Source organism: Ambystoma mexicanum, chromosome 3q, assembly GCF_040938575.1.
Source record: "Ambystoma mexicanum isolate Mex_15411 chromosome 3q, UKY_AmexF1_1, whole genome shotgun sequence".
Lineage (NCBI taxonomy): Eukaryota > Metazoa > Chordata > Amphibia > Caudata > Ambystomatidae > Ambystoma > Ambystoma mexicanum.
The window spans coordinates 21,978,242-21,992,780 of NC_090926.1; the positions used below are offsets into that span (position 1 = coordinate 21,978,242).

The 14,539-nt window shown below is 44.8% G+C and overlaps 1 protein-coding gene across 2 annotated transcripts in view; it reads right to left on the reverse strand.

Annotated features, from left to right (window-relative positions):
• GTPBP1 (GTP binding protein 1) overlaps positions 1-14,539 on the reverse strand; it is a 743,996-nt gene that overhangs the window by 480,405 nt on the left and 249,052 nt on the right. For both annotated transcript variants that reach the window (XM_069652964.1, XM_069652965.1), the window contains exon 3: positions 11,202-11,382. In XM_069652964.1, the coding sequence (XP_069509065.1) occupies positions 11,202-11,382 (181 nt within the window). The remainder of the gene's footprint in view (positions 1-11,201; positions 11,383-14,539) is intronic.

Below are 14,539 nucleotides of genomic sequence, written 5' to 3' on the forward strand. Positions count from 1 at the left end.
TCAGGTAGTAGACAGAAGGACTAACAGCTGTTTGACATTTCCAGAAAAGCATTATGGATTTGCAGTTTACTGATCCCTCGAGGGAAAGAAGACTGAGTTCTTGTCTTATGCACGCTATAGGCACGCATTTTGGAAGCCCCAAGATTGACCGCCAGAACGTTGCCTCCAGGATAGACCAGATGGATGTGGGAATATTAGGCAACGCATCTGCTCCGTAAGCTAAGGTTGGGACCACCTTCATTTTATAGAAGTTGATCACCGGGATCAATGAAAATCGACCAAATTTCCTGTCAATGGCTTTCGCTTGTGCTATGAGTTTTCTGGTTTTTTCTTTTAGGAGATTTTGCATACCAGTCTCTTTTTTGGAGTTGTCCAAGATGACTCCCAGATACTTAAATTCTGTCACGTTTTCGATCTGGTTTTTATTCAAAACTAGGTTCGTCTTTCCAGTAGTTTTAGTATTTTTGGACAAAGACATTAGTTTGGTTTTTTTGTCGTTTATCTCCAAGTTGTTTCTTTCCATGTATTGCTGGAGGTTACTCAACTGACGTTGCAGTCCAATTTGTGTGTGGTCGAGGAGTATAACGTCATCTGCGTACAGGAGCCTTCCCACATGCTCTTTCCCGATTTTTGGGGCGAAGCTGCGCACCATTTCTTCCGATATCTTGATGTCTCCCAGGAATGCCAAGAACAGTGCCGGAGCCAAAGGGCAGCCTTGTTTTACGCCCCTTTTTGTTGGAATCGAGGCGGATAGGAGACCCTGTTGATCCAGGCGCACCCTCATGTTAGTCTCCGAATACAGCGCTTTGATGGGTTCTAAAATGGAAGGCGGGCAATTCCATGCCTCTAGCTTGTCCCATAGCAGGCCTCGGTCTATACGATCAAAGGCCTGAGTGAGGTCCACGAAGACAGTGAAAATCCGAGGGCCTCCTTCAAGGACTTTATGTTTCATGATGTTCATTATCAAGATATTTGCAGATGTGCCGAAGTTTTTCTTGAATCCTGATTGTAAATGGTCTTCACAAGGTGCCGTTTTAGCCCACGCCTTAAATTCCTTTAGCAAGAGGGACCCGAACACCTTGCCTATGCAATCCAGCAAGGCGATTGGGCGGTAGTTTGCCGGGTCGCTTTTGTTGCCTTTTTTGAAGATGGGCACCACCGTCGCTGATTTCCATGATGGAGGGATTGATTTTGTTATGGCGCATCTCCGGAAGATTTCACACAAGAAGGCCGTCCATTCTTCAGGATGTGCCTTTAGATCCACGTTGGTGATCCCATCAGGGCCGGGCGCTCTAGAGTTCTTAAGTGTCTTAATCTGACAACTTAGGTCTTCGGCGTTATCCAAGGTTATCCATTGTGCAGATTTGGAGTTCTGCTTGGGAGTCCTAGTTGTTTCTGGTAGTGCAAAGAGGGTTTTGAAGAAATTCGCCCATTCGGGTTCACCTACGTTGTTAATTATAGTTGATTTTTCTTGTGGTGTGGCTGAATTTATTAGCGACCAGAATTCTCGGCTTTTGTTCCCTCGTATAGCTGTTTGGATTTCCTCGGCATCTTGCTGAAACAATTTCGCCCGGTACTGTTTGAGCCATGATCTGTACACCCTTGTGGCCTCTATGACTGTCTTGTCTGTTTTTGTGAGGCCTCTAGCAAGGGCTTCTCTCTTCACTTTTCTAAGGACTCTCTTCTTTTCAACCAAGAGTTTGTCGTACACGTGCTTCCTGGGTTCTTCGTTGTTTTTTGGGCCCCTCTTCTTTTTATAGATCTCTAGGAGTGGTAGATAATCTGTCTCGTTTGCTTGAGTGGTAATGTTTTGAGCACAGTACTTCCGTTTAAGGCTGGTTATTGCGTTCGCTGACAATTTTATTTTTGTTCCTCTGACATTTGTTTCCAATTGAGGTAAAGACTTTGGGTTTTGGATCTGGTTTGTCTGCCAAGTAACGTGTAGCATGTTATGATCGCTTTTACTGGTCCTGGTAACCCCAAATTCCGTAGTTAGCCTCGCCAGGCTGTCGGAGACGTAGATGTAATCAATTGTTCCGTTACATAGGCCATTTTCCCAAGTTGGGAGGAAGGTTTCTTTGGCTAGGACCTCGCTCATATTATGTAGATCCCTGGATGTCATCAGTTTTGACCATGCCCTTCCTCTTGAGACTGTGGATGAAGTTTTTTGGGCCGGGTGTTCTTTGCTGTTATTTTTATCACAGGAGGCGTTGATGTCCCCGCACAGCAGTAGGTGTAATGCCGCGTGCGTGGATATGGCCGAGTCAATGGCTTGTTCGATCATTTTCAGAAAGTTGCTGGCATCAACAGTCGCTGGGTTCCAGTAAATGTTCATTATGACTAATGTCGATTTTGCATTTTTACCTTTGTTTGTTTTGTGCTCATTCAGTTTTGTGCTGATCATAAGTAAAGATTGATTACTTCGCAAAACTTTTGCTTCAGACAGGCCGCAGTTATGTCGAATCGCAGTCAAAATTCCTGATGTCGGACGCCCTTTCGGGCCCTTTTTTGCGGGGGCCAAAAAGATGTTATACCCATCAAGGGTAGGCGGCTCCATTAGCCAGGTCTCCTGGAAACAGAGGACGTCGAATTCTGATAATTTTACGTCACTGGGTGCCGTAAGGTGCCCGTGGCCTCTTGTGTTCCAGGAGCAAAGTTTTAGGCCATCTGGAGCTGGTTTTCCGCCGCGTTGCTGTTGGTCGACGTGCTCCGGGATAAGCGATTGCTAACTTTTGTGTTTTTGCAGCATTTTCGGGAACCAATCCCACAATTTTCTTGCCGAAAGTTTGCTGGGAGAAGCCGTCTTCTTTACTGGTTTAGCGTCTAGTCCACGGGGGTTGGGCCTCAATTTGTCCAGATGGACTTTAGTAGCGAGTCTGTTTGAGGACGAGTGGTCACTTTCACAATGCTTTCTGTTCCTTACTAGTGACCTGTCGTAGTAGTCTTCTAATGGATGGAATGAAGGTTTCCGAGGGCAAGTATTTTCAGTACTACTCCGTTTTTTTGCTTCCTTGCAGAGGTCCACGTCTTTCCCCTTTTGATTTTGTAGGTGGTTTATGGCCTCTTTGTCTCGGTTCTGGCTCCGAGCTGGCTTTTGCCGGGGCAAGACTGCGCCGGCCCTTGAGGTGACTTCTCTCGTTGATTCCGTTAGATCGTATCCCATTTTGAGCAGATTGGTAGAGTCGCTTTCCAGTTGACGTTTAATGGTCCTTGAGGCAATGTACAGATGAGCCACTGCCTTTTTCCGTCTATGACTCGGGTCCACAATTAGTAGGTCTTCGGATCTTATTTGGGCTAATGACGGAATGTAGCTAAACAAAGCGAGTACACCCCCTCGGTTTAAGGTGATTTCGTCGTCATTTCCCTCAATCTGTTCTAATTTCATTATCCATCTTGTCATCTCTCTTTGGACTTGAGCTTTATTATACTTTTCTGTTTTTGAGACATAATGGAGTTTAAGAGGCCCATCGTATGCTGGCCTTACCTTTGCCGGTGTTTTGTGTCTTTTTGGTGTTGTCTGGCCGCGGGACGATCTGTCCCGCCTCTTGTATTGCTTCCTCAAAGAGCTTGCTGCATTTCCAACTTTGTTGTCCTTTATGGCTTCTTTTCGGTTTCCGTTTCTGGAGTTTTCGTCTTCGTGCTCCGTCCTATGAACTTTTTTTCCTTCTTTGTTGTGTTTACATAGGTTTTCTGAGTGTCGAGGAGTTGAGGTTGATGACTCTGTTCTTACACTCTCAGGTCTTCTATTTTTGTAGGGTTTATGGACGTTTTCTTCTTTATTATTGAGTTTGCGTTGGTTTTCAACTTTTCGAGGCTCAACTATCGCTGAGTCTGTGCTTGTTGTTTCACTCCTTTTTTCCTGCAGGACTTCGTCATCGCAGTAGGTACTCAAGTTTATCAAGTCCTCTTGCATAAATTCTTCTATTGTCTTTGGTGACTTGTTTGCTCTCAAGATTTCGATTTTATTTGCTAGTGACGCTGGGGCCGTTGACGGTGTTTTTTCCCCTAGTCTATTTTTTGGCTTTCCGTTTTCTTTAGATGACCCTTTGCTCGTTTTTTTTTGTAATACGAATACTGGCTCTAATACTGGACAGATTTCACTCCTCACAGACATTTGTCCCCCTTTGGCGTTGACTTTTGTTATTGATGATGGCGCAGTTGTGCTCCCCGTTAGGTCTATCGTGAGAGCTGTTTGAGAGCCAACTTCTTTGCAAAGCGGACTGTTTAGGGCCTGGACTAGCCCCGTCCCCGCTGCGCCCAGAGACCTCGTTTGTGCTTTGCTTGCTTTGTTGTTTTCCTGCGCTATGATGTAGGCTTCCAAGAAATGCAATTTTGTCAGTAATGATGCTTGGATTGACGTGTGATCTTTCAATGTGTCGCTTATACCTTCGTATAGCTTCATGAATGGACAGAGAGCTATTGACACTGTTGACATTATTGTCGGTACGTCCAGATTATATGACGTAGGAGTGCTTAGAGGTTGTTCCACGGGCAGCGGTGCCCGCTCTTTTGTTGAAGGAGTATGCCAGTCTGACAGAGAACCCGTTTGAGACGGGCGTTGTAGCTGGATGCCTTCTGTCGGTTTCCTGCAAGGTTCGTGCGCCATTGTGAGATCACAAAGTACTTGATCGTTGTTAAGAATTGAGCCGTTGGTTTTTTGTTTGCATGATGGAGTGCCATTTAACTGAAGACTGACCTTTTGCGTCATCTTGGTTTGCGTGCTTTCCAAGGGCTCTTTGGCAGTGTCTATAGTTGTGGTTTCGTGGGTGTCTTCTTTCGTCAGCAATGTCTCTTGGCCCTTTGTTTGGCCGTCACTCTTTTCTTGGGTTTCCAGCAATGCAGGTAGAGGCTGATCGGTTTCCTTCGAGATCGAGGATCCATTTGCGATCTCTTGGATTATACGAGGACTCTCTGGGTCCTCAGCCAGCTCTTGCTCCCCATGAAGTGGCACTGTCCTCTGGGGCATCAATTTTTGGGGGCTTAGGATGTTTTCGATACGGGGCGTCAGCTCCTTAATCACTTCAGTAATACCGCAAGCTGCCTTTCCCGTATTAGTTGGAACCTGCGGTGTAGGATATTCAATCCGTCTTTGTTTAGAGGCCGGCAAGCAGTCGTTCAGGGCTTCTAGGATTTCCAGGTCAGTAAGTTCGGCCCTTCCAGCGTTGATGAGGGGTGGCCGAAGGTTGAAGAAATTTCTCAAGTTAATGGCATTATCGTTTGTGTTTGTAATTTTTTTCTGGGTTGGGCCTTTTCCTTTGGTTTGTTGCCCTTTTTTCGTTTTTTTTATGCTATTTCTGTTAGAAACGTTCCCAGCTTTGTGGGGCTGTGCAGGTCTTTGGCGTTTTCTGTTGTTTGATGACCAGGTTTCATCTGTTTCTTGGCTTACATCCCCCGGAGATGGCAATGGTCCTGTACTCGGCTCAGCGTGGATCAGAGCCTGAACTTCGGTAGTGGTTGCCAAGGGCAGAGCTTCGTCCGCCTTCTGGGCAAAGTCTAGTTGTTGGATGTCAATGAGAGAGGCCGACACTTGCTGGACGTGCTCGACCCCCCTCACAGTCTCCACATGGGTCTCGCCGCCCCCCCCTCTTTCTCGAGGCTCGGGGATCCGGGCTGTCTCTGGAGGGAGCGTACGGACCTGCTCGACCACCACCTCCTCCACTCCCCGTTCCTCCTCCTCCCCGAGGGTTAGTTCGATAACTGCCGGAGGCGGGAGGCTGCGGTCGAAGCCAGGAACGCCTGGCGGGGGAGAACCTCCCACTGGAGCTTTTCCGACTACATCGTCTCCGCATCTCGTCAGCGAATGCGTCCGCCCCCTCGCCTCCTCACCAACCTTCGCCGGCGCCGAATCCCCTCCGGGAGACGATTCCGGCAGGCGAGTGGGAAGCCAGCCTGGGGCAGGCGCATCGACACCAGGCTCCTCTCTGCCCGGCCCCACCGCAGCAACCGACTGCTCCATGTTTGTGTGGTCGATGCAGGTGGTTTTTGGTGATAGTGTATTCGGCAATTTGGTAACCTTGGGTCTCCCTTTTGGTCTTGTGCGAGATGGCTGGTCCATCATTGTGTTGGTTATCTCTTGCAAAGTTATTATTTTTTTTGTCGGTGTAGAGACTGTTGCAAGCGTTTTTAGACCGGCGCTGCGAAGACATCGTCCATCGTCGTCTTCCAGGAGGGGAGGGGAATCCATGGCGGCCCTGGCTCTGGCTGCCCTGCCTGCCAGGACTGCAGGACTGTCACTCTACGTCCACTCCGCGGCCGCTCCGCGGCTCAAATGATCTTTTGTACTGTGGGTCCACCCACCAGCACAACAATGGTAAAAAGACTCAGGAACAGGTGAGAGCAGGTAGGAAAGGCGTGCAGTCCTCTCTAGCAGGGCAGGACTGTCACTCTACGTCCACTCCACGTCATTTTTATTTTCAATTCACTCAAATTAAAATCGTAGCCTGCATAACAGTACATCTAAATTTAAATATTTCAACTCCAATTTAAGCTTAATATCAAACATACAACCTGGTTTTCCCTTTATCATCTTACCGTTTATTTTGAGAAATGTTACTTTTTCATCATGATTTTATGTTGCTCATTATAATAAGGGCATTCTCAGACAATTACACTTCACCATAGCAACTTTCTGAGTTTTTTGTTTTTTCTTCTGTCAATTTATCATATCGAATAGTCTTATTTCTTATATTTGGCGTTCTTGTTTTTCTTATATTTTCAACAAAGCGGTGGCATTTACTTTTTTCAAACAAATAAGCTATTCAACTTTTTTTTCTACAAAAATCTAAATATGTAAATAAGCACCACTTGTATGAAACACGATTGGTAAATAATGATACTTTGTACCAAACAGTTTTATTTTGTCAATATTCACTGCCCGAAGAAGCTTGTGAGTGAAACACATGTGAGGCTTGCATTTGTGTATAATTGGTTGACCATTTTTTTAAATCTATATCTACGGACATTGAATCCATAGACGAGTCATAATTTCTCAATCTTAACTTATGTTAATTGGCATTTATATAGCGCCTTATGTATCATTGGTATGACCTCAAAGCGCTGGTAGGTTGAACGCCCTCGGGACCCGCAGTTCACGTCAGTAGAGAGTGTGTGTCGTATGGTGCGTGGGCGCACGGGATACGAGTGCAGCTGGTGTGGTTGTTGCATGATAGCTGCTTCTTAACGGTAGGTGGGGTGCTGTGGAAATCAGTTGCATGTGTTCAGTCTGGGGGGTGGACAACCAGACTGAGTTTTGGCTGCGTTAGGCCTGAAGAGATGCCTAAACTAGCCGGTATGTGCTCAGCTAGCTGTGTTTTATTAGGATGATGAGGTGTTTGTGGGGTCATGTTAGTAAGAGAACAGCTAGGCTGAATGTGTCATAGTATAGCTGTGTTCTAGTTAAATGATGGTGTATAGGAGAGAGTAAGCATAGTAGTGTGATATGGTGCTGATCGGTAAAGCACCTGCGAGCAAGCACGAGAGCAGGACAGGGGGCGTACATAGCCGCATACGTATATAAAGCGACAGGATGGATAGGGTAAACATGTGATACAGATAACATGGGGATACAGGTAGATAGCATATACATAGCATATATACGAGATACAGAGATATATCCACTCCATTCATTCTATCCTTTCCATCCACCCGTTCCATCCACTCCGCTCCACCCGTTCCATCCACTCCGCCCCACCAGTTCCATCCACTCCATCCTTGAAACAATATAAATATTAATTACTATTTTAAATAGAGAAAGCTAATCGCAGCAGGATACTGAAATTCTATCTCTTGAAAAATGTGAATAGACATTTAGGCATGAATAACATTTTGTATTCTATGCTGCAAGCTATTCACATTACCCATCACACCAGCGCTACATCCTAGATTATCCTATACCCTATTTCTGAAAACCTTACGTAAAAAGGGGCCAGACTAGGTTTGGCAAGTTGTACAAGGACAAACATACTTGTGTAGATGGCCAGAAGGAGCAGAGCCATAAGAGCGTTCTCTCAATTTGCAGGGAAGTTGTTCCAACTTTGTTGTCAATGACTAGAGATAAAACAGGGCAACATTGAAATAAACACCTTATACAAAGGCCAAGGAAGCTCAAACTCCCTGGCGGGACAGACTACAGTGGAGCAGCTCACGGGCCTGGAAAAATATGCTCTGGAATGGTCGTAGTGGAAAAGGAAATTGATCATTCTGAATAACCCTTGATAGGGAATGTCAGTTTTATAGAAACAGAGTACTCAGGAATGTGTTTTTTTCCTAACATTTCAGGCCTTCCAAGGTCCAAGTTTTTGGTCTACCTATGCTCACACTTCAGTGAGAGTGTGTTATAGATGTCCAACAGTCTTTTGGTGACAAGCAGGTTGTGATGGAAGCAGTGAGTCATCCGGCAAAAAAAAATCAGGTTACCTACAGGATATCTGTCGCATAGCCAAAGCATCAAGTGTCAGGGTCTCACACATGGTTATGGGTCATGCCAAGGTCGACATGGGGAAAGAAGTGGGTAGTAGAAATGCAATGGTAGGGCAGAAATAGCATGAGGAAGTTCACCCCCCAGCACTCGCCAACATATTGTCCCACTGTGCCTTCTTCACTGGATGAACGCCCCTTCATTACCAACCAACCATATGTTTTCAATGACCATTGGTAAATTAGCCCTGCCAACTACAATTTGTGTGTTTGGGGACTTAAGAGATGGGGCGTTGACAGAAAAGAGCCACATGAGTTACATATTACCCTTTGGCTCTAGTACTTCCTTCAGTTTTGGGGCGTTCCTGTCACTGCATGAGCTTTTTGCGGACATGCAGGCAGTCCTTTCTTCAGAGGTATAAAGCATGTGTACTTGGGTCGGTTTGACATTCCAGATCTTGGTTTCTGGGATTCATGGGCATTACAACCTCTTTTCTGAGACTTCGGTGTGGGGGCAGAGTAGAAAATAGTGAACTTGTTTCCCAACAGCTTGGAGATTGCATATGCACACCCACCGGCCCTTTCCAGCAGCCCTGAATGGAAATTGAAAACAGATTTCCTAGCCTCAGTCTGCTGAGAATGGCTGTCATGGGGGACAACAAGGGGGGAGCTTCTGCAATGTTAAGGGGGAGCTTCTGCAATGTTTATTTCAATGTCCTGTGTGATCTCTATGGTTCTGCAGTGTGCGTTATTTGTGGATCTCTCCCGAGTCCTATGCTTGGCCAGTATTAGCAATGTTTCCTTCCATAGTATGCTAAATGTCACATTTTGGATGAGTTTGGTGCTAGGGAAACGCTTCTCGAAACAGTAATGTAACCAAATGTCTCAATTTTCCGCTTTAAACCAGACTGTTGTCCAGATTCTTCTGAAATTGACTCAGCTAAATGTGGGTGCTGCATGCTGGCACGATCAGCTATACCAAAGTGGGTCCAACATGACCTTGACTAGGTGTGGAACATTATTCCTGGTAAGCTGTCTGTTTTGGTCACATGTAGGTCTCAAACTGAGTTTACTTTGAAGTTTCTTAGAATGATTTAACTGGGGGCTCTGGCCATCAATGCCGAATGGATCAGGAATTTCTAGATTATATTACTTGTGTCTCGTAGAGTCACCCCTGCAGCTGCTACTGACCACATGTCTATGAGTGCTGTATAGACTGCCTTAGGGTTCCTTGGTCCGGACCCCATCCTCCCTGGGGCTTGGGCTTTTCTGAAGTGGCATTTCCTTTGAAGGGGGCACAAGGCTCCAGCCTTTGACTGGCTGCTGTTATATGTCGCAAGAAGCCCCCACTGGTTTGTGATGGTGCCATGGTGGATTTAAGTTTGAGGTTTTCTTCCTCTACAGAACGTATTTGGATTTAATGATACACCTTCCCTTGGTTAAAAGCAATGCTTAAATCGGTTACATGTCTTTATACCAAGGTATTATATACCGAAATACTTATATATTGAAACATAAACCTGAATATTGAATTGTTTTATTTATTTAACATTTTGTGGGGTGCCACCCATCCCCGGTTTCCAACTCCTAAACACCCATCCCGACCGTTTCCCCAAAAACATTAACCATTTACCCCCCACCATAAACACATTCGATATATGGGTTTTCAAGGTATATGTTTAGATATATAAGTGATTTGGTATATCATTTTCGATATAAACACTGTATACCGCTTAAATAATTACGAATACCTACATTAAGTCAATTACAAAAGCACATTTCATATATACATTGGTTACACAATATTGTACATAAATAGCCTTATAGATGCTTTTAAAATATTCAGCGCATGGATACGGTTTGTCCCTTCATATTTACAGGTGTTTTACAAATCCTTTAAATTACCTTTATGGGTTTTGTACTGTGTTTTGGGTGTGTCCCGTTTGTCTCTCTGGGGTCTACTGCATCAGCAAAGATTCAAAGCAATTGAAGTAGGTCAAGATGCATTACTTTGTGAGTGGATTTGTGGCAGATAAGGAATCTTGAGGTTGGTCATTGTTCTCAGTAAGGATGCAAAGTTTATGCAACATCCTCGGTGGAAAGCTTGGTATATTTTTAAACATTAGTTTGCGGTACAGAGCAGACATTTGGCACCATGATGCAAGACTAAGGCAGAACTAGTATTTGTAGATGGAATAGCCCAGGATGCCATGCATCGGAGACGGTGGCAGGTGACCCTCAAGGTTACCTCCGAGATGCGACTTTTCCAGGAGATATATGCCAACTGGAGGGAGACTAACAAATGTAAGCATCAGTGAGGATGGACAAGCAGATTTGCTCCCAAAGTGAGGTAATGCATTTTGCAAGAAGTTGTACCAGTTCACAAGACCACTCAGGTAATAGGCCCTTTCTGTCAGCGCCAAAAAGTGTTTAAATGTTACTACTCTATTCATTGGGGGTCACGGGGTGTTGGTGCAGTCAGTTTTGAAAGGGACATGCTACAGGTTATTGCATCGAAATATAATCTGCCTCTTGCTACCCTTTCCAAATTTATTGTGTGGACTTGGTTTATTTCCACAGTAGAAACTATAATATTGATGTGCAACGGGTAGTGCTCCTAATTATGGCAGAACAGAGGAAAGCAGAGAGGAATTGTTATGCCAACCCCAGTGTGTGTGCTGGGCTGGTCCATCACAGTAACTCATTTACACAATATTCCATCACTCAGCAGTCCACAATGAAAGAGACATTACCTCCTTCCCTCCAACCCTTTCCCCATTACTCACCTAACTTCTAAGAAATCATTTTCACCCACATGCTTGCGAACAAGGTAGTCTTGCACTCTTCCGCCTGCCTCTTGATGTTCACGGAGCAGGATGAGATCAGCCCCAATCTGCTGGGCCATGCTGGTCACTGTGGCAATGGATGCCTCCATGTCTGCCTCGTTAAGACCATACTCTGTCCCGTCTGTAGTGATGAAAAAGGAATGGGAGAGAGCAGGGAAAGGAGATGGTCAGACAGGGCACTTCCTCAAAAGCACTCGAGCCCAGCTTGAGCTGTTATGGGTGCATTTGAGCATCTGCCTAAACCTATGCCTGTCCATGCAAATTTAAATCTGGTCATTCATGTCAGTTTTGGAATTTTATAAGGCACAAGCTTATACAAGCATTACAATACCTGTGGTGGACATTTTAACAGTAGATGTTACTAGATGTCACTGTATTTTAAGTCCCAGCCCAGGTTGTCCCTAGGTTTTAGAGCCCTCGCCAGTTAAATGAGGACCTCAAAACATATGAACATAATCTTGGGCAAGACAAACTGGATGTCTTGCCCCCTCCGCCTCTACTGCAAACCTACTTTGCCTATTCAACCACCATTAAAATTGTACCCGTAACGCACTGCCTTAGTGACCACCCTTGCTTTAATGTAATTCTGAATTTAATGTTGCACTCACTGTAATGCATCTCATTTTCAATTGGGCATTTGTCGCAGCCAGCTTTACAATATCTAATTCTCAATTAATTGTTTGTTGCTACTGACCTATCAGCACTGCTTCTACTCTTTGATTATATACCAGCTGTTAAGTCAAAGGACCAACAGTACATTACACTCCCATGCTTCATCTGATCCATCCCCAGGTCAACATCATGCCTTTCCTACTTCTCTTCTTAATTGTCTACTCTTTCCCTCTCAGGGCCTCCACCTACCCACATGTCTTGTCCCAGTTCTCCCCCATCCTCCACTAGCACCCCTTCCCCATCTTCCACGCTGCCTTCAAATGGCACACTAGTCACACCTCTCCCTTATACGCTGCCCACTCCAACCTCATTAACGCTGTCCATCTTCCATTAGCCCACAGAAACCTCTTTGCCCCGTCCTATCTATTGACCTCACTCTGAGCCTCTGGAATGCCCAATCCCTCACCAACGAACCTTTCTTTACGAACCACTTCAACCACCCTAAAATGTCTTCAATGATGTAACCGAAACCCAGATCTTGTCCCAAAACATTGCCACTTTGGTAGCCCTCCATACTGATTTTCTTTTTTTTTATCTAAAGCTTTTCTCACTCCCTTCGCCTTGCTTAAAACAGTGGTGGGGCTATTGGCCTCATGATTAGCAAGAGCACACCATCATCCCCTCTGACTTTACTGCCTTTTCATTCAAGCATATTTCTCTCCAGCTTCTTGCTCCCACAGTTCTCATCATCCACATCTACTGCCCACCTGGTACCCTTAATCTCTTCTCAGAACTAGTCCTCCTACCCAAATTGCAGCGGAGGTACCTTTTGGTGAGGCGAGTCGATCTCTTCAACATTACCATGGCACACCAACTACAGCTTGACTACAGGCTCTCAGACTACTCCCCTGGTTAACCCACACCCACTGTAACTCCCTTGATCTCCTCTTTCTATCCTCTACACCTAACTCTTTGCATCTTGTCCTCCCTCACTCTGCCCACTCACTTATTCACTTCATCCGTTTCCCTAACCTGCCCCCCACCACAGTCACATTTTTTTCATCCTATTTTATTTTCGGTGAAAGCCATAACTTGCACAATAGTTCACATCTTACACAATATTAGTCAATGTGCGGTATAATAAATGTTTAACACATGATAACATGGGGTAATAAAGCATTATACAACAAATAGCACAGATTAAAATATTAAAACGCATCTCATCAAAATATGTAAGGGAAAAAAAAGTTATGCAAAAAATGTATAATTGGTGCTGCTCAATTCTTGCCTAAAAATCCATGAACGAAAGAAAGGTCGCCACAGCATGAACAAATGCAACATTGTCAGTTCTCTTACAGCCATAGTGATGTTGCAAATTCTAGCTGCATTAAATCTTGGTTTTAGATATAGCATTGAGAAACGAATGTCAGTCTCTCTGGTGCCAAAGCAACACGGACAGGAATCTGCTGGTGTTAAGCCCCATTAGTAAGTGAGGGTAGCCAGCGGTAACTTGCCAGACCAGAGCTTAAAAGAAAAATGAACATGCACCTTTTGGTTTTACATAATACAAGTATGGTTCGTGTCACTGGGATGATTTACAGTCCGATGTGGATAGGGGACTAGGGTGGTGCACAGTTTAGGTAATGGTGTACTCTAAAGCTCTATTGCGAATCTGTTACTACAGCTGATCTTGTCCAGTAATCGTCAAAACCAAAACTGACCAATGACAATTTTATGTGATTGCACCATGGCAAACTATTAAGGGGCGGCTTGACAGCACCTACCCCATGATCTCTCATAAATTTAGCAGTAGCTGCACTATACCTACTCAAGATATTTGAGTCCACCTGCTTCGACCATTTGCCTGCATCAATAAATCTAATTCCCGAGTAATCAAATGTCTTCACTTAATTAATTGGGCTATCCCCCAATTTGTGGTCTCAAATGGGTACACTTTCTCATGGTGGACTCAAATACCATGGTTTTGGATTTGTTTACTAGCAAGCCCATGTCACCATAAAATTAGGCAAAGGTTTCCATTGGTTTTTTTGTGCCTAGCCGGAGTCAACGAAATCAGCACTGGGTCATAGGCAAAGAACACAGGGTATTTATCCCAGCCTAATTTTGTGGCACCCGTCACTACATTCAACGAAGTATTTATGACACCATTGATATAAAGACTGAACAGGGTCAGTGCCAAGACAGTCCTGTCCGACAACATTTTCAACCTTAAATGCAGCTATTATGGCCCCACCCAAGCACCATTTTACGACAGCCTCATTATCTCTATGTATAGCTCAATTATGGCTGTAAACAGGGAATACAGGATGCCAGGTTTTATCAGGGATTCCCCGCATTTTTTGCATGGAATCGCATTGAATGCTCCCCGAGGATCTACAAAGGCTGTGTAGAGGTGCATTTTTCTAGCTCCTTTGACAATCACTATCCTGCTGCTCCTTTACCCCCCTCTTGCCCCAACATCTACAATGGATCTTCTGCAGCCATTAAACAGCTGAAGATAACCATGTGTCTCTAACTTCTTTCCTGACTTAAGAATAGCTCTCTTTCTTTTTCTGCAATGCCTACAAATGACTCTCCTTCCCCTCATTTCCCTCACTTTTGCTCCACTGCCAAATCCTCCTAATCTACATGCCTTGCATCATCTC